Below are 22,958 nucleotides of genomic sequence, written 5' to 3' on the forward strand. Positions count from 1 at the left end.
GGGGCAAAAGTACAAAATCAGCAGGGGATAAAATACTTTTTTCCCTCACTGTACAGTGTCTTCGGAAAGTATACAGACCCCTCAACTTTTCCACATTTTGTTAGGTGCAAATAATACAGTATTCAGATCCTTTACTCAGTACTTTGTTGAAGCACCTTTGACAGACGAGATTTCAGCTTGCTCCGTGTAACCTTAACTTTTATCCCTCTCAAACTTACTTAAAATGTAACGGAACTTGGCTTATAGTAAACACACTAGAGAACAACGCTTAGTTGAACGCTAATTTGATCTGAAACTTTGAGAAATGGAAGAAAAAATTGTGCGAAAGTGCAAAGAGAGGAGAAGGCAGTTGCTAGCTGAGCACTCATACATTGGAGAAAAACGGCCACCTGACTCCTTGGGAGAAGAAATGGAGGATTCTGGACATTCGGTTGATACTGAAAATGCAGTCAATAGTCTTGCACCCAAAAAGACACGGAAAGAATTGTCTTTGCGCGAACTACAGGCCAACATAATCGATGCTGTCTCTGCAAAGATAAACGAAAGAGCCGATGGTCTGGAGAAAATGATATGCGAAAACACATCAAAAATAGTTAACCTCGAGACCTCTCTGAATCATGCATACAAGAGTATCAAAGAGCTTAAACTTGCAAACACTGCTACTTCTGAGAAATGCACTGCACAGGAGAAGACCATCACAGACATGCAAGAGCACTTATCGGAAGCAGAGCGATACCGGAGGAGGTGGGGGCTACGGCTTTACGGTGTCCCCGAGGACCAGGATGAGAATGTGAAGCGCTTAGTAAGAGACATCTGTAACCGTGTGGCACCGGACTTCACCGATGGATATATGAATATGGCTGTGGATGTCGCTCATCGTATTGGGAAGAAACAAGATCCATCATCAGCCGCTCGATCATCATCCAGTTTGCTTTTCGCACAGCGAGAGATGCAGTTTGGAACAAAGCAAAGGAAAGTGCCTTTCTGAAAGAGAGAAAATATAGATTTGGTGAGGACTTGACTGCAGCAGACAAGGCAGCAAAGGCAAAATTGTGGCCTCTTGTACAACAGGCCCGAAATCAAGGAAAGGGTGGATACTACAGGGGAATCAGAGCCTTTTACCCCAGACGGAAAAGAAATACGACCGGGGTGATTTGTTCTGTCGGTAGGTTTACAAGGTAGCTCCTTCCCCACTGCAAACTGAGCATTCTAGTTTTGAATTATGGTGTTACTCTTTAAAAGTTAAGACTTCTGTTAATACATATATGAAGCAACTTCTATAGAGAGGGTAGAGTTGAGATTGCATAGGATTTTTCTTTCTATTCTATAGATATGGACTTGAAGTTTATGTCAATCAATGCCAGGGGGATACGAATCCTGTTGAAGAGAGAAGCTTTTTTTTTGTTTTGTAAGGACTTGTATTCGTTCAAGAAACACTTTCATTCAAAGAAGACTATAATTATAGGAAAAATCAGTGGGGCAATGTCAGTGGGGCAGTGAGCCCACGGGACTCATCATTCAGCTGGGGTTGCAATTTCAGCACACAATTTCAAAGGGAAATTTTTGTTTACTCAAATGGACTCCAATGGACATTGGCTAGTAGCGGTCATCAACCACATAGACAGATTATTTGTGTTGTGTAATGTATATGGATACTGTTCTAGTCCTCCAATTAACTTACTTTTAGAGGAAATTGAAGAAATTCTTAAGTCTTCTGAGAAAATATACATCCAGTCAGATTATAGTTGGTGGAGATTTTAATATGGTTTATTCTAATGAGACTGATAGATTGCCCCATAGGCCTAACATTGGTGTGAACAAGTTGGTGAATTTCTGCCAAAGCCTGGACTTAATTGACATATGGAGAGTTAAAAACCCTGGAGAGAAACAATACACATGGAGTAATAGAGATTAGAGGTCGACCGATTAATCGAAATGGCCGATTAAGTAGGGCAGATTTCAAGTTTTCATAACAAATCGGTATTTTTGGCCACCGATTTGCCGATTTGCTTTTGTTTAAAATTATTATTATTATTTTTTTTTACACCTTTATTTAACTAGGCAAGTCAGATTAAGAACACATTCTTATTTTCAATGACGGCCTAGGAATGGGGGTTAACTGCCTTGTTCAGGGGGGATTCGTTTTTGCAACCTTTGGTTACTAGTTCAACGCTCTAACCACCTGCCTTACATTGCACTCCACGAGGAGCCTGCATGGCAGGCTGACTACCTGTTACGCGAGGGCAGCAAGAAGCAAAGGTAAGTTGCCAGCTAGCATTAAACTTATCTTATAAAAAATTAGCAATCTTAACATAATCACTTGTTAACTACACATGGTTGATGATATTACTAGTTTATCTAATGTGTCCTGCGTTGCATATAATCGATGCGGTGCCTGTTAATTTCTCATTGAATCACAGCCTACTTCGACAAACGGGTGTTGATTTAACAAGCGCATTTGTGAAAAAAGCACTGTAGTTGCACCAATGTACCTAACCATAAACATCAGTGTCACTTTCTTTAAAATCAATACACAAGTATATATTTTTAAACCTGCATATTTAGTTAATATTGCCTGCTAACATGAAATTGTGTCACATCTCTAGCGTTCATTGCACGCAGAGTCAGGGTATATGCAAGAGTTTGCGCTGCCTGGCTCGTTGCGAACTAATTTGCCAGAATTTTACGTAATTATGACATAACATTGAAGGTTGTGCAATGTAACAAGAATATTTAGACTTAGGGATGCCACCTGTTGGATAAAATATGGAACGGTTCCGTATTTCACTGAAAGAAAAAACTTTTGTTTTCGAGATGATAGTTTCCGGATTCGACCATATTAATGCCATAAGGCTCGTATTTCTGTGTGTTTATTATATTATAATTAAGTCTATGATTTGATATTTGATAGAGCAGTCTGACTGAGCGGTGGTAGGCAGCAGCAGGCTCATAAGCATTCATTCAAACAGCACTTTTGTGCGTTTTGCCAGAAGCTTTTCGCTGTGCTTCAAGCATTGAGCTATTTATGACTTCAAGCCGGATGGGTATAATTTGTGGAACGTTCCAACAGGAATCTATTCCAAAAACCTCGTAAATATCAAGGTTGCCAAAAAACAACCCATACAAAGTTGTATAGCGGCAGAATAAGATACCGGGTAGGGAGTGGTCTATTTCATTGCGTTTTTCACTCGTCACGTTTATTCCGAAAAATGTCTGTCCTCACTCTGGTTGCCTATGGACAAACATTAAGAATAAGCTACATGGTGAGTAGATGCCTATTCGGCAGCTAGTTAGCTAGGTTTGTATGCGTTGCTACTTTGTATGCGTTGTTGGTTGGCAACGTTTTACTTTACGTTTTTTGGAACAGATTCCTGTTGGAACGTTCCACAAATTATACCCACCCCTTCAAGCCTATCAACTCCCAAGATTAGGCTGGTGTAACCCATGTGAAATGGCTAGCTAGTTAGCGGGGTGCGCGCTAATAGCATTTCAAACGTCACTCGCTCTGAGACTTGGAGCAGTTGTTCCACTTGCTCTGCATGGGTAACGCTACTTCAAGGGTGGCTGTTGTCGGTGTTCCTGGTTTGAGCCCAGGTAGGAGCGAGGAGAGGGACGGAAGCTATACTGTTACACTGGCAATACTAAAGTGCCTATAAGAACATCCAATAGTCAAAGGTATATGAAATACAAATCGTATATAGAGAGAAATAGTCCTATAATTCCTATAATAACTACAACCTAAAACTTCTTACCTGGGAATATTGAAGACTCATGTTAAAAGGAACCACCAGCTTTCATATATTCCCATGTTCTGAGCAAGGAACTTAAACTTTAGCTTTCTTACATGGCACATATTGCACTTTTACTTTCTACTCCAACACTTTGTTTTGCATTATTTAAACCAAATTGAACATGTTTCATTATTTATTTGAGGCTAAATTTATTTTATTGATGTATTATATTAAGTTAAAATAAGTGTTCATTCAGTATTGATGTAATTGTCATTATTACAAATAACATTTTTTTAAATAAAAAAAAATAAAATCGGCTGATTAATCAGTATCGTCCGTTTTGGCCCTCCAATAATCGGCATCGGTATCGGCGTTGAAAAATCATAATCGGCAGACCTCTAATAGAGATCATTCTTTACAATCAAGAATTGATTTGTGGGTGATAACCTCTAGTCTTGAGCCCAACACTGTAGAGGTAAAAATACTGCCTGCAGTCCTGCCGGATCATAAAGTCATATGGTTGACTGTAAGAATGTGCAGTAATGATGATAAGAAATACTCTGGTGGTTATTGGATATTAATTAAATAACTCATTGTTATTGCATGATGATTTAAAAAATGTGAGTAAGAATCTAATTTCTGTTTACTGGAGTTTAGCTACATCTAATGCAGAATATGGGAAATATTGGGAACTGCTGAAATTTAAAATCTGCTCAGCCTGTATTACTTATGGAAAACTGCTTGCTTTAAGAAGGAGATGCGAGGTAGTTGAACTCTCTAAGACAATTGCGGATATCACAGAGATTGAGCATCTTGATCTTAATGAGAAAGCTAAATTGAATGATTTACAGAATCAACTAGATACATTGTATGAGAAAAAGGCTAGAGGAGCTTTCATAAGATCCAGAAAACAATGGCTTTATAAGGCGAAAAGAACAGTAGATACTTTTTTAATTTGGAAAGAGGAACTCAACACACTTCGGAAATGTAAGATTAATGGGGTTACCACTGAGGATAGAGAGTTGTTATCAGACTTTACCACTAAGTTTTCTGAGAATCTTTACTCCTTAGCCTCTTGACGGTCACCTAGGATAGGGGGCGCCACAGCGCATTTTGAAAAAGATTCGTGCCCATTTTAAACGGCCTACTACTCAAACTCAGAAGCTAGGATATGCATATAAGGATATGTAGGATATGGATATGTATAGAAAACACCCTAAAGTTTCTAAAACTGTTTGAATGGTGTCTGTGAGTATAACAGAACTCATATGGCAGTCAAAACCCCGAGACAGATCGAAACAGGAAGTGGAATTCTGAATTGCGAACTCAACTTCATCACGTTGCCTATTAATCACACCGTGAGCTATGGTTCATTGAGCACTTCCTATTGCTTCCACTAGATGTCCCCAGTCTTTACAAAGTGATTTGAGTCTCCTACTGTGAAAACTGACAGAATGACACGCTGTGGAATGTGGTCACACAGAGAGGACCATCACCATTATGACGCCGGCGCCCCTGGTTACCCTCCCCTTTCGAAACGTTTTGAAACACAATGCAATCGTCCCTCTCGAATCTTATTGGAGCTCTCGTTGAAAAAGGCCCTACAGATTTATGTTATACAACGTTTGACATGTTTGAACGAACCTAAATAAGAAAAAAATGCATTTTGTTGAAAGAGTAGCCCCGGGCACGTCGGAACTTTTGGTGAAGCCTTCAGAACGCGCTAACAAGAACAAGCTATTGGGACGTAAAGGATTAACTTTTTCGAACGAAAATACATTTGTTGTAGACCTGGGATTCCTGGAAGTGCCTAAGGATGAAGATAATCAAAGGTAAGGGATTATTGACAATAGTATACAAGACTAGATGTGATATGCGATTGTTCCAAGATGGCTAGTCTATTGCTATTGCTAGCCTATTGTTCTGAGTATCGCATCCCCTTTTATTGCAAAGTGTGATTATCCAGTAAAGTTATTTTTAAATCTGGCATTACAGGTGCTTTCAAGATATATTAATCTATAAATCTTAGAATGACAATATTACATTTTTAAAATGTTTTCGAATAGTAATTTAGTAAATTGTAGCACTGTTTCACCGGATGCATTTGAGGGAAAATAGTTAGTCAACGTTACGCGCCGATGTAAAATGCTGTTTTTATATATAAATATGAACTTTATCGAACAAAAGAATGCATGTATTGTGTAACATGATGTCCTAGGAGTGTCATCTGATGAAGTTTGTATAAGGTTAGTGCTGCATTTAGCTGTTTTTTGGTTATTTGTGATGCATGTAGTTGGTCGGAAAATGGCTATGTGGCTACTTTTACGATATACTCCTCTAACATAATCTAATGTTTTGCTTTTGCTGTAAAGCCTTTTTGAAATCGGACAACGTGGTTCGATTCAGGAGAGGTGTATCTATAAAATGATATAATTTGAAAAAAAAATTGAAAAAAAAAAATGTATTAAATGTTGTTATGCTAATGGCGATATGATTTTTCGCTGGATGTCCGCATACGGGACGGAGGTCGCACAGGGGTTAAATAACAATTTGAGTGACTCTAAGGATCTCCTTGATTCTATAGAGAATGTTAATTCGGTTAGTGAAGAATTCAATCGGTCTTGTTGTCAAGATTTATCCATTATGGACATCCAGTACGGGGTTGCTCAGTTAAATAACAAATCTCCAGGTTGTGATGGATTAACCTCTGAATTTTACAAAACCTTCTCTGAAGAAATAGCACCATTTTTACTTTAAACCTTTAAGGAGGCTATAAAGAAGGGAGAACTACCTGCCTCTCTGAAGCAAGGGGATATTACTCTTATACCTAAACCACACAAGGATCTCTTAAATATTGATAATTGGTCTTGCTTGAATGATCTGATTGATGAATGTCAATCAGGGTTTATGAAAGGGAGTCATATATCTAATAATCTGAGGCTGGTGTTAGACTTGGTTGAGTATTGTGATCTATTGGATGAGTTCCCTGTTATCCTATTTTGGGATTTTCAGAAAGCATTTGATACAGTAATTCACAATTTTATCTTTGATTGTCTTAAGCATTTGAAATTTGGTCATTTTTTTGTTGGTGCTATTAGAACTCTGTATAATGGTGGCAATAGCTGTATCAAACTCTGTCATGGAACAACCTCAAGGCTTAACATTTACAAAGGAATACAACAAGGTTGTCCAATTTCACCTTTTTTTTAATTTTTGTTAGTATCTCAAATGTTATGCTCATTAGTTCATAAAAGTCAATTTGAAGGCATTACATTCCAGGCCAGAGAGATCAAGATATCCCAACTGGCGGATAACACCTCACTTCTTTTTGAAAACTGTGTCACAAGCTAGATTGGCATTGGATGTCGTGAAGCAGTTCTCCAAAATCTCAGGTTTGGCATTAAATCTTTCCAAAAGGAGCTGTCAATCCAGCAGATTGTAACATCTCTGAAAAAGATACTGTAACTTAAAGATCACCAAAAATCTTAAGGCTGTGAATGATCTTAATTTGAACCCTGTAATGGAATCTGTCCAAAAAAATGTATCCTCATGGTTAGGGAGGGATTTAAGTCTTCAAGGAAGGGTGCTTTTATCCAAAGCTGAGGGGCTATCTCATGCATCCTATCTTTTTCCATCTATTGACATTCCCAAATCCACTTGCTGTACCTTAGATAGGCGTTTGTACAACTTCATATGGAAAAACAAGCCACATAAGATAAAAAGAGATGTTATCACCAACAGGGTTTGTGATGGCGGTCTAAATGTCTTGGACTTCACTCTCTTCAATCAGATTTCCAATGTCAACTGGATTAAAAGGTAAATAAAAAATCCTCATAGTTTCTTGAATATTATATCTCATTTTGTTTTTCAGAAGTTCGGAGGGCTTAATTTTTTACTACAATGTCCATATATTGTGGGTAAACGTTCTGTGAAACTGGCTTTTCACAAGCAGGCTTTAATGTGCTGGGCTTTGTTGTATAAACCTTTCACCTCATAAATGTTTTATATGGAACAATGGGTCGATGGTAGAAACAAGATGTTATTTAACCATAAATTGTTCTCGAAAAACATGGTCCTTGTCAGCCAATTAGTTAATGTTAGTGGGAATTTATGGAAAGATACAACTTTGAGGTTTCACGCAAGGAATATGACACTGCTATTAAAGCTATACCTAGTGGGATAAAAACTTTACTTCAGAATAATGCATATTTTGGAATATCTCCGATTGTAAGCGATATCCAGATGAATGGCATTGGTCTACTACATATGAAATTCAACAATCGTTTATTATGGGATATTTCCTACAGGAAGTCTATTCCCTCTGCGATATATTTTTGGGCTTCATCGTTTGATGTAAACTGGCGCCATGCTTGGCTCACTCCACACAAATGTATGGTGACCAATAAAGTAAAGGAGATCTCCTTTAAGGTTATCCATAGATTCTATCCGTGTAATAGCTTGATTTCTAAATACACTGCAAAAAAAATAAAGGGAACACTTAAACAACACAATGTAACTCCAATTCAATCACACTTCTGTGAAATCAAACTGTCCACTTAGGAAGCAAAACTGATTGACAATAAATGTCACATGCTGTTGTGCAAATGGAATAGACAACAGGTGGAAATTATAGGCAATTAGCAAGACACCCCCAATAAAGGAGTGGTTCTGCAGGTGGTGATCACAGACCACTTCTCAGTTCCTATGCTTCCTGGCTGATGTTTTGGTCACTTTTGAATGCTGGCGGTGCTTTCACTCTAGTGGTAGCATGAGACGGCGTCTACAACCCACACAAGTGGCTCAGGTAGTGCAGCTCATCCAGGATGGCACATCAATGCGAGCTGTGGCAAGAAGGTTTGCTGTGTCTGTCAGCGTAGTGTCCAGAGCATGGAGGCGCTACCAGGAGACAGGCCAGTACATCAGGAGACGTGGAGGAGGCCGTAGGAGGGCAACAACCCAGCAGCAGGACCGCTACCTCCGTCTTTGTACAAGGAGGAGCAGGAGGAGCACTGCCAGAGCCCTGCAAAATGATTTACAGCAGGCCACAAAGGTGCATGTGTCTGCTCAAACGGTCAGAAAGAGACTCGATGAGGGTGGTATGAGGGCCCGACGTCCACAGGTGTGGGTTGTGCTTACAGCCCAACACCGTGCAGGACGTTTGGCATTTGCCAGAGAACACCAAGATTGGCAAATTCGCCACTGGTGCCCTGTGCTCTTCACAGATGAAAGCAGGTTCACACTGAGCACATGTGACAGACGTGACAGAGTCTGGAGACGCCATAGAGAACGTTCTGCTGCCTGCAACATCCTCCAGCATGACCGGTTTGGCGGTGGGTCAGTCATGGTGTGGGGTGGCATTTCTTTGGGGGGCCGCACAGCCCTCCATGTGCTTGCCAGAGGTAGCCTGACTGCCATTAGGTGCCGAGATAAGATCCTCAGACCCCTTGTGAGACCATATGCTGGTGCGGTTGGCCCTGGGTTCCTCCTAATGCAAGACAATGCTAGACCTCATGTGGCTGGAGTGTGTCAGCAGTTCCTGCAAGAGGAAGGCATTGATGCTATGGACTGGCCCGCCCGTTCCCCAGACCTGAATCCAATTGAGCACATCTGGGACATCATGTCTCGCTCCATCCACCAACGCCACGTTGCACCACAGACTGTCCAGGAGTTGGCGGATGCTTTATTCCAGGTCTGGGAGGAGATCTCTCAGGAGACCATCCGCCACCTCATCAGGAGCATGCCCAGGCGTTGTAGGGAGGTCATACAGGCACGTGGAGGCCACACACACTACTGAGCCTCATTTTGACTTGTTTTAAGGACATTACATCAAAGTTGGATCAGCCTGTAGTGTGGTTTTCCACTTTAATTTTGAGTGTGACTCCAAATCCAGACCTCCATGGGTTGATAAATTGGATTTCCATTGATTATTTTTGTGTGATTTTGTTGTCAGCACATTCAACTATGTAAAGAAAAAAGTATTTAATAAGATTATTTCATTCATTCAGATCTAGGATGTGTTATTTTAGTGTTCCCTTTATTTGTTTGAGCAATGTATATACTTGATGTTACCAGTGAATGCAGTTTTTGTGAACTAGAAACTGAATCTATTGAACACTTATTCTGTTATTGTTTATATGGTGAAGTGTTCTGGACTGATGTAAAACTATATCTTGGCCTCAAATTGCATACAACCATTGAAATTTCTAAGTTTTACATATTTTTTTACTACACTGATTTCCCAATTGAACGTGGGTATGTCATAAATGTCTTTATTTTATTAGGAACATTTTTCATACACAGATCAAAATTTATGAGGAAAAAGCCCCTTTTCGTAATTTTTTTATCTGATTTGGAAAACTTTAAAACGTATACAAAACAAAATGTCAAAAAAATGTATTCGCTATATGTCTGTATTTGATTTGATATAATGTGGATTTTATTTTTTATTTTTTAAAATTTCTTTGTGGAATCCCTCTGGCTGTGACGTTTATGTTTTGCATGTTACTGTTAATAAAAAAAATTCAAAAAAGGTTTAAGTCCGGGTTCTGGCTGGGCCACTCAAGGACCTTCAGAGACTTGTCCCGAAGCCACTCCTGCGTTGTCTTGGCTGTGTGCTTAGGGTTGTTGTCCTGTTGGAAGGTGAACCTTCGGCCCAGTTTGAAGTCCTGAGAGCTATGAAGCAGGTTTGACTAGTCTCCCAGTCCCTGCCGCTGAAAAACATCCTCACAGCATGATTCTGCCACCACCATGCTTCACTGTAGAGATGGTGCCAGGTTTCCTCCAGACGTGACGCTAACATTCAGGCCAAAGAGTTCAAACCTGGTTTCATCAGATCAGAGAATCTTATTTTTCATGGTCTTTGTGTCTTTAGGTGCCTTTTACTGAGGAGTGGCTTCCGTCTGGCCACTCTACCATAAATACCTGATTGGTGGAGTGCTGCAGAGATGGTTCTCCTTCTGGAAGGTTCTCCCATCTCCACAAAGGAACTCAGGTTCTTGGTCACCTCCCTAATCAAGGCGCTTCTCCCCCGATTTCTCCCTTCGACTGCATGGCTTGGTTTTTGCTCTGACATGCACTGTCAGCTGCGGGACCTTATATAGACATGTGTGTGCCTTTCCAAATCATGTCCAATCAATTGAATTTACCGCAGGTGGACCTTTCAAGGATGATCAATGGCAACAGGATGCACCTGAGATCAATTTAGAGTGTCATAGCAAAGGGTCTGAATACTTATGTAAATAAGGTATTTCTGGATACATTTTTGTATAAATTAGCACAAAATAAACTGTTTCCACTTTGTCATTATGGGCTATTGTGTGTAGATTGCTGAGGATTTAAAAAAAATCCATTTTAGAATCAGGCTGAAACATAACAAAATATGGAAAAAGTAATGTGGTCTGAATACTTTCCGAAGGCACTGTATATGTAAAAAATACACACAAAATGTATTATGTTAAAATGCAATGGTTCGTGAAGGCACCTTGAAAACAAGTCCTTCATATGCTAATCAAGTACTGTACATGTCGCCTAACCTCTCCTTGACTTCAAAATACCTCTGTGACTTGTCTGCTACCATAATACCAACAGCCCATTCAAACGCCTCTACATCAGTCACTCTAAACATGTAATTTTCCCACAGTTCCACCAAGACCAACCTCCTGCCACTACCCTGTTTCTCTCAGTTCCTCTTTCATTCTCTGTGACTCACACACACACGTACGCACACACATCCTCACCTGCAGCACGGCGCTCTGGTCAAAGTTATATGCGCTGGGTCGTCCCTCCAAAGTGGAGAAGGCCACATTGCCCCCAGTCAAAGGGGAGATGTCACTGAACTCGTCGGTGCACAACGCCATCCTCTCGTCATCCCCCGGGCGAATATATCCCTTGGCGTTCTTCCCGTAGGTCTTGCTACAGGAGGCACTGTAGTACTGGTAGGGCATCCATGGTCCATCCTGATTTGTCCGCTTGTAGATGGCAAAGCTCTCTGGTCGGCTAGTGTAGAACTTGAGCCGCACGTAGGTGATCTCAAAGGCCTTGCCTGTGGAGATACAGGAGTTAGTATACTACAGTGTGAAGGGATGCAGGAATTAGTATGTACACTACAGTATGTAAATACAAATGCATTTCAGCAGCAAACTTTCTGTCCCCCTCCATTTCTTCCCACAGAAACAGACTTGGTCTAATTGTTTGCTACACACATTGCTTGCTAACCAAGCTATCGTTAGTCCCATCAAATATTGCATTTTATAACATTATAACATGTAAAAGGACAAATGCCAGAGTCTGTTTATCATTATGATTTATGTAGAAATGTAAGTTTCTTATTCTACTCTCCACCGCTGTAAACTCTGCACTCGCCTTTCAGTTCAAGATTTTAGGCACAGGTTATGCACCTCTCGTTATTTGGTTTCTCCCGTTTTGGGAGTGTTTTTGAAGTTTATTAGAAATGTTCATGTTTATTCTAATGAGGTGTTTTTTTCAGTAACATGTGAAGTATTGGCCATTAGAATTTAACGTGTGCAATAGCAGGCCAATTGCCTCCAAGGTCATCATTAAGCTGGGTCTCTGGGTCTCAACCACACCCTGTGCAATTGGGTCCTGGACATCCTGTCGGGCCGCCTCCAGATGGTGAAGGTAGGAAACAACATCTCCACTTCTTTGATCCTCAACACTGGGGCCTCAAAAGGGTGCGTGCTCAGCCCCCTCCTGTACTCCCTGTTCACCCATTACTGCGTGGCAATGCACGCCTCCAACACAATCATCAAGTTTGCAGATGACACAACAGTAGTAGGCTTGATTACCAACAACAACGAGACAGCCTACAGGGAGGAGGTGAGGGCCCTCGGAATGTGGTGTCAGGAAAACAACCTCTAACTCAATGCCTACAAAACAAAGGAGATTATCGTGGACCTCGGGAAACAGCAGAGGGAGCACCCCCCCATCCACATCGACGGGACAGTAGTAGAGAAGGAGGAACGTTTTAAGTTCCTCTGCATACACATCACAGACAAACTGAATGGTCCACCCACACAGACAATGCGATGAAGAAGGCACAACAGCGCCTCTTCAACCTCAGGAGGCTGAAGAAATTTGGCTTGTCACCTAAAACCTTCACAAACTTTTACAGACGCACAATTGAGAGCATCCTGTCGGGCTGTATCACCGCCTGGTCCGACAACTGCACCACCCACAACTGCAAGGCTCTCCAGAGGGTGAACAACGCTTCCCTGGGGGCAAACTACCTGCCCTCCAGGACACCAACATCACCCGATGTCACAGGAAGGCCAAAAAGATCATCAAGGACAACAACCACCCCAGCCACTGCCTGTTCCCACCGCTACCATCCAGAAGGTGAGGTTAGTACAGGTGCATCAAAGCTGGGACTGAGAGACTGAAAAACAGCTTCTATCTCAAGGCCATCAGACTGTTAAACAGCCATCACTAACACAGAGAGGCTGCAGCCTACATAGAGACTTGAAATCACTGGCCACTTTAATAAATGGATCACTAGTCACTTTAATAATGGCACTCTAATAATGTTTACATATCTTGCATTACTCATCTCATATGAATATATTGTATTTCATACCATCTATTGCATCTTGCCTATGCTGCTCTGTCATCGCTCATCCATATATGTACATATATATATTCTTATTCCAACCCTTTACTCCAAATTTGTGTGTATTAGGTAGTTGTGGAATTGGTAGATTACATGTTAGATATTGCTGCACTGTCTGAACTAAACTCAGCAAAAAAAGAAACGTCCCTTTTTCAGGACCTTGTTTTTCAAAGATCATTCGTATAAATCCAAATAACTTCACAGATCTTCACTGTAAAGGGTTTAAACACAGTTTCCCATGCTTGTTCAATGAACCATGATCAATTAATGAACGGTCGTTAAGACACTAACAGCTTACAGACGGTAGGAAATTAAGGTCACAGTTATGAAAACTTAGGACACTAAAGAGGCCTTTCTACTGACTCTGAAAAACACCAAACAAAAGGTGCCCTGGGTTCCTGCTCATCTGCGTGAACGTGCCTTAGGCATGCTGCACGGAGGCATGAGGACTGCAGATATGGCCAGGGCAATAAATTGCAATGTCCGTACTGTGAGACGCCTAAGACATCGCTACAGGGAGACAGGACAGACAGCTGATCGTCCTCACAGTGGCAGACCAAGTGTAACAACACCTGCACAGGATCGGTACATCCGAACATCACACAAGCAGGACAGGTACAGGATGGCAACAACAACTGCCCGAGTTACACCGAGAACGCACAATCTCTCCGTCAGTACTCACACTGTCCGCAATAGGCTGAGAGAGGCTGGACTGAGGGCTTGTAGGCTTGTTGTAAGGCAGGTCCTCACCAGACATCACCGGCAACAACGTCGCCAATGGGCACAAACCCACTGTCGCTGGACCAGACAGGACTGGCAAAACGTGCTCTTCACTGACGAGTCGCGGTTTTGTTTCTCCAGGAGTGATGGTCGGATTCGCGTTTATCGTCAAAGGAATGAGCGTTACACCGAGGCCTGTATGCTGGAGCGGGATCGAATTGGAGGTGGAGGCTCCCTCATCGTCTGGGGCGTTGTGTCACAGCATCATCGGACTGAGATTGTTGTCATTGCAGGCAACACCAAAGCTGTGCGTTACAGGGAAGACATCCTCATCCCTCATGTGGTACCCTATATGAAAAACAATTCTAATTTAGAAGGCTAAAATCACATTGCTATCTTTTCACAAATGGTTTCATGTTTTACAACATTTAGATGTAAATCGGGTAACTCGGAAGTCTCTACTTTCAGAGTTACGGTTATCTTGTTATTCCATTCATAATGACATCACAAAATGCTAAATGATATGACATGATTATTGTTTCAATCTCCACCAACCTTTTCCCACATTCTTTATGTTAGAAATATTGTTTCAATGTCCAATCTTTAGATGTTAAAGTTTTGGCAAGTCTCTCTCTGTTGTAACACTCAGACATTCCATTCTCAATACTGCAAAGGCACGTGAGAGAAAGTTTACGACCGGTCGTTAAGTAGTAAAACCGCCACAACTTCCCCCCTTCCTCTCTGGTGGGAGAGAGGAGGGGGGTTGGCTATCTTTGAAGCAACATGTGAAGCAACATGTGATAACATAAAACTACACATGACAACATGTGAGCACATGTGAAAACACAATGTCATTATATAAATGTGACAACCTGGGGAGGAACAATTTTAACATGTGGTACCATGACACTACACATGATAACATTTGAGTGCATGTGAAAACTCAGGTGTCAAATGTAATTTGGAATGTTTTACATTGAAAGGCATAATTGACATTAATTGTGTTTAAACATAGATGCTTCTGCAGTGCACCAGGTCCATACTTATACATAATATATTTTATAAAATGAGGGTATGGTTTAGGAACAGTGTTTTTACCTGGTGTAAAAAAAAGGTACACATCAAATCAAATACATTTTTATTGGTCACATACACGTGTTTAGCAGATGTTAATGTGGGTGTAGCGAAATGCATATGAACTCACATGGTACAGTTTGGTACCTTGTGGGTGTAATGGAACATTTTTCTACACAACATTTCAAATATAAGGTACGATCGTCACTGAGCTTTGATAGATGGGACAATGTACTGATGAGGCTCATTAGCATATTTGGGGGCACAGTCAAATATATGTGTATTTTATGCCAACCTTCAGTGAAATTGTATCAGTTTATGTGTTTGATGGCTATGCCAATGCGAGTAGAGCACCTCATTTGACACAGTCTGTTGTAGACACATAGGCACTAGAAGTTCTCAACTGGTCCTACAGAATTGTCAGTGGGAAACCTTAACGTTTGTTGACAATACAACTGAACCAATCAACCGGAATGACATTTTCTCTCACGGGTGGCCAAAAATAACCATCTGAAATCCCCAGCCCTACTAAGCCATGCCTCCAGTCTCTGATCTGACCCGGTGGATCATAGCTCAACTACCCAACTAAGTTACCTAAATGGCTGGTTTAAAAATAACCCAACGTGTGTTCTGTCCACTACAATGTCATGACGCTCCTGGTCGAGGATCCAAGGCCTCAGATCAGCTTGGTAAATAGCTGACAACAATCAGACCCTCTTACCCACAGAAGAGGGGAAGGGGGGGGGTTTGACACCTTAACACTCTGTCTTAAATTCAAAGGCCGGAGGGGAATCTCCGGTGGTGGCAGTATCATGCTGTGGGGATGTTTTTCATCGGCAGGGACTGGGAAACTTGTCAGAATTGAAGGAATGATGCTAAATACAGGGAAATTCTTGAGTGAAACCTGTTTCAGTCTTCTAGAGATTTGAGACTAGGACGGAGGTTCACCTTCCAGCAGGACAATGACCCTAAGCATACTGCTAAAGCAACACTCAACTGGTTTAAGGGGAAACATTTATATGTCTTGGAATGGCCTAGTCAACGCCCAGACCTCAATCCAATTAAGCATCTGTGGTATGACTTAAAGATTGCTGTACACCAGAAATATCCCAAGAGACTTGCAGCTGTAATTGCTGCAAAAGGTAGCTCTACAAAGTATTGACTTTGGGGGGGGGGGGGGGGGGTTGAATAGTTATGCACCCTCAAGTTTTCAGTTTTTTTTTATTTCTTGTTTGTTTCACAATAAAAAATATTTTGCATCATCAAAGTGGTAGGCATGTTGTGTAAATCAAATGATACAATCCCCCCCCCCCAAAATGTAATTCCAGGTTGTAAGGCAACAAAATAGGAAAAATGCCAAGGGGGTAAATACTTTCACAAGCCACTGTAAGAAGGATATTGTGACCTCTGGTAGACAACCAGAGCCTTAGACCCAACGAGCCATTCCCGTAGAAGAATCGATTGGTTTCAAAGAGATGACGGACAAAGACATTTACACGTAAATACATTACATTCCTTAACAAACAGTCCACTAGGGACTTTTGTCTCATGTTATTGTGTATGTGTATTCTGTGTAATTATTTAGTTAGTTTGTAAATAAATAATGAAATCAATTTTTGCAGCACTGAATAATCAGAAAAGGCTGGGCTTTTTGCAGATTCAAGAAGTTTGTGACGGTCAGAATGAGACTGATATGAGATAATAATAAATAAGTGACTGTTATCGATACACATATATATATATATGTATACAGTTGAAGTCGGAAGTTTACATACACCTCAGCCAAATACATTTAAACTCAGCTTTTCACAATTCCTGACATTTCATCCAAGTAAAAATTCTGTGTCTTAGGTCAGTTAGGATCACCACTTTATTTTAAGAATGTAAAATGTCAGAATAATAGTAGAGAATGATTTATTTCAGCTTTTATTTCTTTCATCACATTCCCAGTCGGTCAGAAGTTTACATACACTCAATTAGTATTTGGTAGCATTGCCTTTAAACTTTGGAAGTATGCTTGGGATCATTGTCCATTTGGAAGACCCATTTGCGACCAAGCTTTAAATTCCTTACTGATGTCTTGAGATGTTGCTTCAATATATCCACATAATTTTCTTTCCTCATGATGCCATCTATTTTGTGAAGTGCACCAGTCCCTCCTGCAGCAAAGCACCCCAAAACATGATGCTGCCACCCCCGTGCTTCACGGTTGGTATGGTGTTCTTCGGCTTGCAAGCCTCCCCCTTTTTCCTCCAAACATAACGATGGTCATTATGGCCAAACAGTTCTATTTTTGTTTCGTCAGACCAGAGGAAATTTTTCCAAAAAGTATGATCTTTGTTCCCATGTGCAGTTGCAAACCATAGTCTGGCTTTTTATGGCAGTTTTGGAGCAGTGTCTTCTTCCTTTGCTGAGCGGTCTTTCAGGTTATGTGGATATAGGACTCGTTTTGCTGTGGATATGGATACTTTGTACCTGTTTCCTCCAGCATCTTCACAAGGTCCTTTGCTGTTGTTCTGGGATTGATTTGCACTTTTTGCACCAAAGTACATTCATCTCTAGGAGACAGAACGCGTTTCCTTCCTGAGTGGTATGACGGCTGCGTGGTCCCATTGTGTTTATACTTGCATACTAATGTTTGTACAGATGGACGTGGTACCTTCAGGCATTTGGAAATTGCTCCCAAGGATGAACCAGACTTGTGGAGGTCTGCAATTCTTTTTCTGAGGTCTTGGCTGATTTGTTTTGATTTTCCCATGATGTCAAGCAAAGAGGCACTGAGTTTGAAGGTAGGCCTTGAAATACATCCACAGGTACTCATCCGATTGACTCAAATGATGTCAATTAGCCTATCAGAAGCTTCTAAAGCCATGACATAATTTTCTGGAATTTTACAAGCTTTTTAAAGGCACAGTCAACTAAGTGTATGTAAACCTCTGACCCACTGGAATTGTGATACATTGAATTATAAGGGAAATAATCTGTCTGTAAACAATTGCTGAAAACATTACTTGTGTCATGCACAAAGTAGATGTCCTAACCTACTTGCCAAAACTATAGTTTGTTAACAAGAAATGTGTGGAGTGGTTGAAAAACCTGTAAACTTCCGACTTCAACTGTGTGTGTATATATATATATATATATATATATATATATATATATATATATATATATATATATAAACACATCTTTTAAGGTTGAATTTGTGAGATGGTCACTCAATAAACAACTTCTTCCGTGGTGCCCCAAATTCCTAATGAGTCAATTGTTACATGAGTAATTTAATTTGCTAACACTTAAACATAGTTGATTCGATAAACTACAGTCATCAGATTAATGCAAGTCACATCACCAATGCTGGCTTGGTTTTAACCCAGCATTTTTTTTTGTTTAGGATCAACATATGTAGGTTATGTGACTACTCTAGTAGCCTACCGCTACAATGAAAGAAAAGGGTTGGAAAGGAAGGGTTGGAACAACATGAAACATCTCATCAGTTAAGAAAAAAAACTATGGGGGACCAGGTTCAATTACCATTGCTTGTAAGGAAATGAATATAATTCCTGCAGGTTAGCAATATACAGTACTCCTTTAATCTCTCATTAATTCCACTGGTATGAAACCAGATATGAACCAGGGATCAATTAAACATAAACTGTTGTTTTGAAAGCTACATTAATAACGTTTTCCGGTTAAGGCAACTTAAGACTTTGGAAAGCAGACATCATTGCAGAGCTTGCATGTGTTTCCTGTGGAACTGATTTAGCAAAACCTAACATCTGAGCGGCAGCATGATTTTCAGATAGGCAAGAAAGCAGACACCTCAACAGGGCCCTGATTAGTGGGTATGCTGAGCACACCACGGTGGGCCTCAAAGGTAGAACAACCAGCCAACCAACCAATAAACAAACAATCACGACATCAGACACCTTTAAGGGTGGACTGTGCATGTGACAGAATTAAAGATGTCATTGATTTGTTGATGTACCTCTAGTGCCTTATTAACTATCTATCTGGCTGCATAGGAAGCGATAAATGGATAGAAAAAAGGGAGAGAAAGAGGGCTAGAGAGAAAGAGGGAGAGAGATAGAACGAGAGAGTGCGTGTGTGAGAGAGCTAGAGAGAGGGGAGACGTGAATAGAGAAAGAGATACAAATGTGGGAAGGGAGGGGCGAGGGAGGGATGAAGACTTTTTACACTTTTATCTCAGGGATTTTCAACTCAACCAAATTATTTCATTATTTGATTGTAACACTCCTTATAAAATGGAAAAGCCAAAGCTGAGGAAAATAGGCATCTAAATTAGCCCTGTCTGGCGGATCCCCGGCAAAGAAGAAATTTCCTCTGAATTTCTTATGTGGGTGTGTCTGAGAGGGATTTGGCAGGCTCTGCAAACTTCTAGCTATAATTGATGTTATAGTCTAATTGAGGCACTGGGGGTGAGCATACATTTTTTGTCGTTTTGTTTGAGTGGAGAGTGGAGTCTCACAAGCCGGGTTCAATTAAACCTTGAAGGCACTATATTTCTGCATATTGCAGAATTTTCATGCTTACATGGCCACTTGTGGATGATTCTGCTGCTGCATGGGCTCTCAACCAGGAGGAGATAAGTATGCTGAGAATAAGTATGTGTTTCTGTCCTAAATATGTCTTGATAAGTGAACTGTAAAAATGTCTGATTATTGAACTGGATGTCGGTTATGTGTGTGAATCAGAGCACACATTATCTTGAGCATCAACCACCCTAATAAATGCATACAAACAGAGCAGAGAATCCACAACACTGGCTAGGAAAACTAGCTTCCTTTGATTTGGTATTGTTTTTCTATGCCACTCAGCATAATACCGCCCTCATCCACTCTTGGTGACCTAGTAGGCAACAACAACCAACCTTCACTCTTTAGAGGGCCTTACATTATTGTAGGTTCAAATCAGTAAGGCTGGCCTGAACGCTAGCTTTAACTTTATCCAGTAAGCATAACATAATTCACATAGTTTCTTATTCTACGGGCATAGTGGGAATGTATACTGTACAAGCGTATCACAATCATCATAGCATCTTGTTTGTTCTCCTCTTTTATATTTAGCTATGTGCGGAATGCCATTCACCTATTTACTTTTTAGCCTATGAGCACGGCACTGTAACGCATATTCCTCGCGCTTGCTGTTTATTAACCTATTGGTACACACAATCATCACCTTTCTCTCCCTCAACCAACAGGCATAAATCTTGGGATGTATTTATATTTCAAACGTAGCTATGTTCTCTCACTTGTGTGTTACAGAAAAAGTTACCGACAACCTTCCACCTCCGCACAATCACCAGCTATAGTAACCTAAAGGCCCGTCATAAGACATCCTTTCTCCCAGCGGGGGAGTTTCGATGACAGCAGTCCAGCAAACGGCTACCTGTCATCAGCATCTGGATCCGAGGATCATTCCCCAAAATATGTCATATTACATTCCGTATTTGTTGTTAATGCAGTTAAGCCTGTACTAAATAGATTGAAGTATTCTTGGGCCTTATATATTGTTTGTTTAAAAAGAATGTGAGTGTGTACGAGGCCTTAGACCTTAAGCATCTATCAGAGTCCAAAACGTGTAGGCCATGTTGGTTGGGAATTTGGGGGAGGTGCGTGTTTGGGCTGTGCGTTGACCGCGAATGGTGATCTCAAAGCCGCATCAAAATGGTACGCCGGACTATCCCTTTTCTGCGTCTGTAGACTGTGAATTAGGCTTAAGTTGAAACCTTTTAGTGAAATACCCATCACCCTGATAGGAATATACAGCCTAATGACATCTGTCTACTCCTCTTTGCCAAAACATTAGCCATCTTCACAGTTAGACTTCCTCTCTTGGCTTTCCCAACTCAGCAACGCTATCTTTCCCACAGCACCACTCAAATCATTTCATTTACTCTCCGCATGCGGTGAGTTTAGTTCTGCTGGCACAGATAAAAAAGAGAAAGAAAAGGTGGAGGGGAATAAAATGTGTGGAAAGTTTGTGCATCCCCTGTGATGATATTCAGTCTAATTGAGAAAGACATTAGTGTGTTTTTCTCTGTTACTGGTTGATGATGAGTCAGCTTTGTCAATCAAAAAGGCTTGCATGTTTTCTGCAAGTATTTTAATCTGTATTTCCAGTTGACCCATGGATCCCAATTTTTTTTACACTGAATATCAAATAATAATAAAATATATTTTTTTTGTGTTCAATGTTCATTCTGTGCTCTCAGAGAAGTGAACACAGCAACAGAGAACCACTTGAACTGAGTAGCTGAATCAAAATGACTGTGTTGAATAGGTTTTACCTTGGACCCCTCTCCAGCCTAGCCATCCGGTCATCACACAGCTGTGTGCCCCACCACGCTTGGGCCCTGATGTGTCCTGAGTGGCCCAGACCTAGACTAAACTACATCTCCACAGTAGACTCAATATTTACCAAGCTACTCTGGATATTTACAGGATTCTCATATATGTCTGTTCGCTTGAAAGTTTGGGGACAGTTTTTGATTTTTTTGTAGATTATCATTACTAAGCTTGACAGGAATAACATCACTGAATTATCTGTGGTTGAAAAAGAAAGTGTTTGACCCTGATATATGGTCTTTGTTCTGACTAACGTGCGATTCTGCCCTAGAAACACTTTAGCTTAATCTAGTTTTTAAGCATTGAAAGTATCTTAAAACCAGTTACATTTGTGAATGTAAACAGTAGTAGTTTGTTCATAGTTGTGTATATAGACAGTTGTATATGTACAGTACACTGTAAAGAAAAAAATCCTGTAGTTTTTGACAGCAAATTACTGGAAGCACAGTATCCAGTAGGTTACTGTAAATGTAAAATACTGGCTGCACAGAAGCCATTAAATGACTGTAGATTTACAGGACCTTTACTGTAACACAAATGTACAGTGCATTACTGGAAGCACAGTAGTTAGTAAACTGTTGCAGATTTATAGTGCAAGGTAGCTAGTGCCAACATCAAGCAGTATTTCTGTTACATGAATTTGATATAGGTATTTCCATACTTTTGATATCTAATATTTTGACATTTGTATTTCACTGGCCGGAACTACCACTAATGAGCCTATTTTTTGAGTTTAGCTAAAATATATGTATATCATATTTTTTTCTAATACGAATATATACTTGGAAGTTACAGCATTCTCTGAAATAGAAACATAATGTTTTTACTTGATATGGTGGGGTATATTATTGTTAACCTTAGTTTAATACATTGACTGTAAGTCACCCTGGATAAGAATGTCTTCTAAATGACCAAAATGTAAAACATTTAGCTGGCAAAGAACCCTGCTGGGTATTATTCTAAAGACCTCCTTCCACAAACAAGGCCAAATTTGATCAAAATACTAATAGTTTGAGGGCGGAGCTCATTAGAATAATACCCAGCAGTATGCTTTACAATTGCTCATTTTTAACTTTTTAGGGCTAGGGGGCAGTATTCGGAAATTTGGATGAATGACCTGCCCAAAGTAAACTGCCTGTTACTCAGGCCCAGAAGCTAGAATATGCATATGATAGTATTGGATAGAAAACAATCTGAAGTTTCTAAAACATATATATAACAGAACTGATATGCCAGGCAAAACCCCGAGGAGAATCCATCCAGAATTATTTTTTTGAGGTCACAGTCCATTCAAATGCTTGTTTATGGGAGATTCAAAGGAATACCTCCCAGATTGCAGTTCCTATGGCTTCCACTAGATGTCAAACAGTCTTTAGAAGGGGTTTCAGGCTTGTTTTTTGAAAAATGACTTAGTAATTGTAGTTTTTCAAGGTGGCTCTA

At 40.5% G+C, this 22,958-nt stretch overlaps 1 protein-coding gene across 1 annotated transcript in view; it reads right to left on the reverse strand.

Annotated features, from left to right (window-relative positions):
• The window catches only part of LOC106562972 (laminin subunit gamma-3), a 259,791-nt gene that overhangs the window by 205,875 nt on the left and 30,958 nt on the right, over positions 1–22,958 (reverse strand). The window contains exon 2 of the mRNA XM_014128127.2: positions 11,468–11,772. Within this exon, the coding sequence (XP_013983602.2) occupies positions 11,468–11,772 (305 nt within the window). The remainder of the gene's footprint in view (positions 1–11,467; positions 11,773–22,958) is intronic.

The sequence above is a fragment of the Salmo salar genome, chromosome ssa11 (genome assembly GCF_905237065.1).
Source record: "Salmo salar chromosome ssa11, Ssal_v3.1, whole genome shotgun sequence".
NCBI lineage: Eukaryota > Metazoa > Chordata > Actinopteri > Salmoniformes > Salmonidae > Salmo > Salmo salar.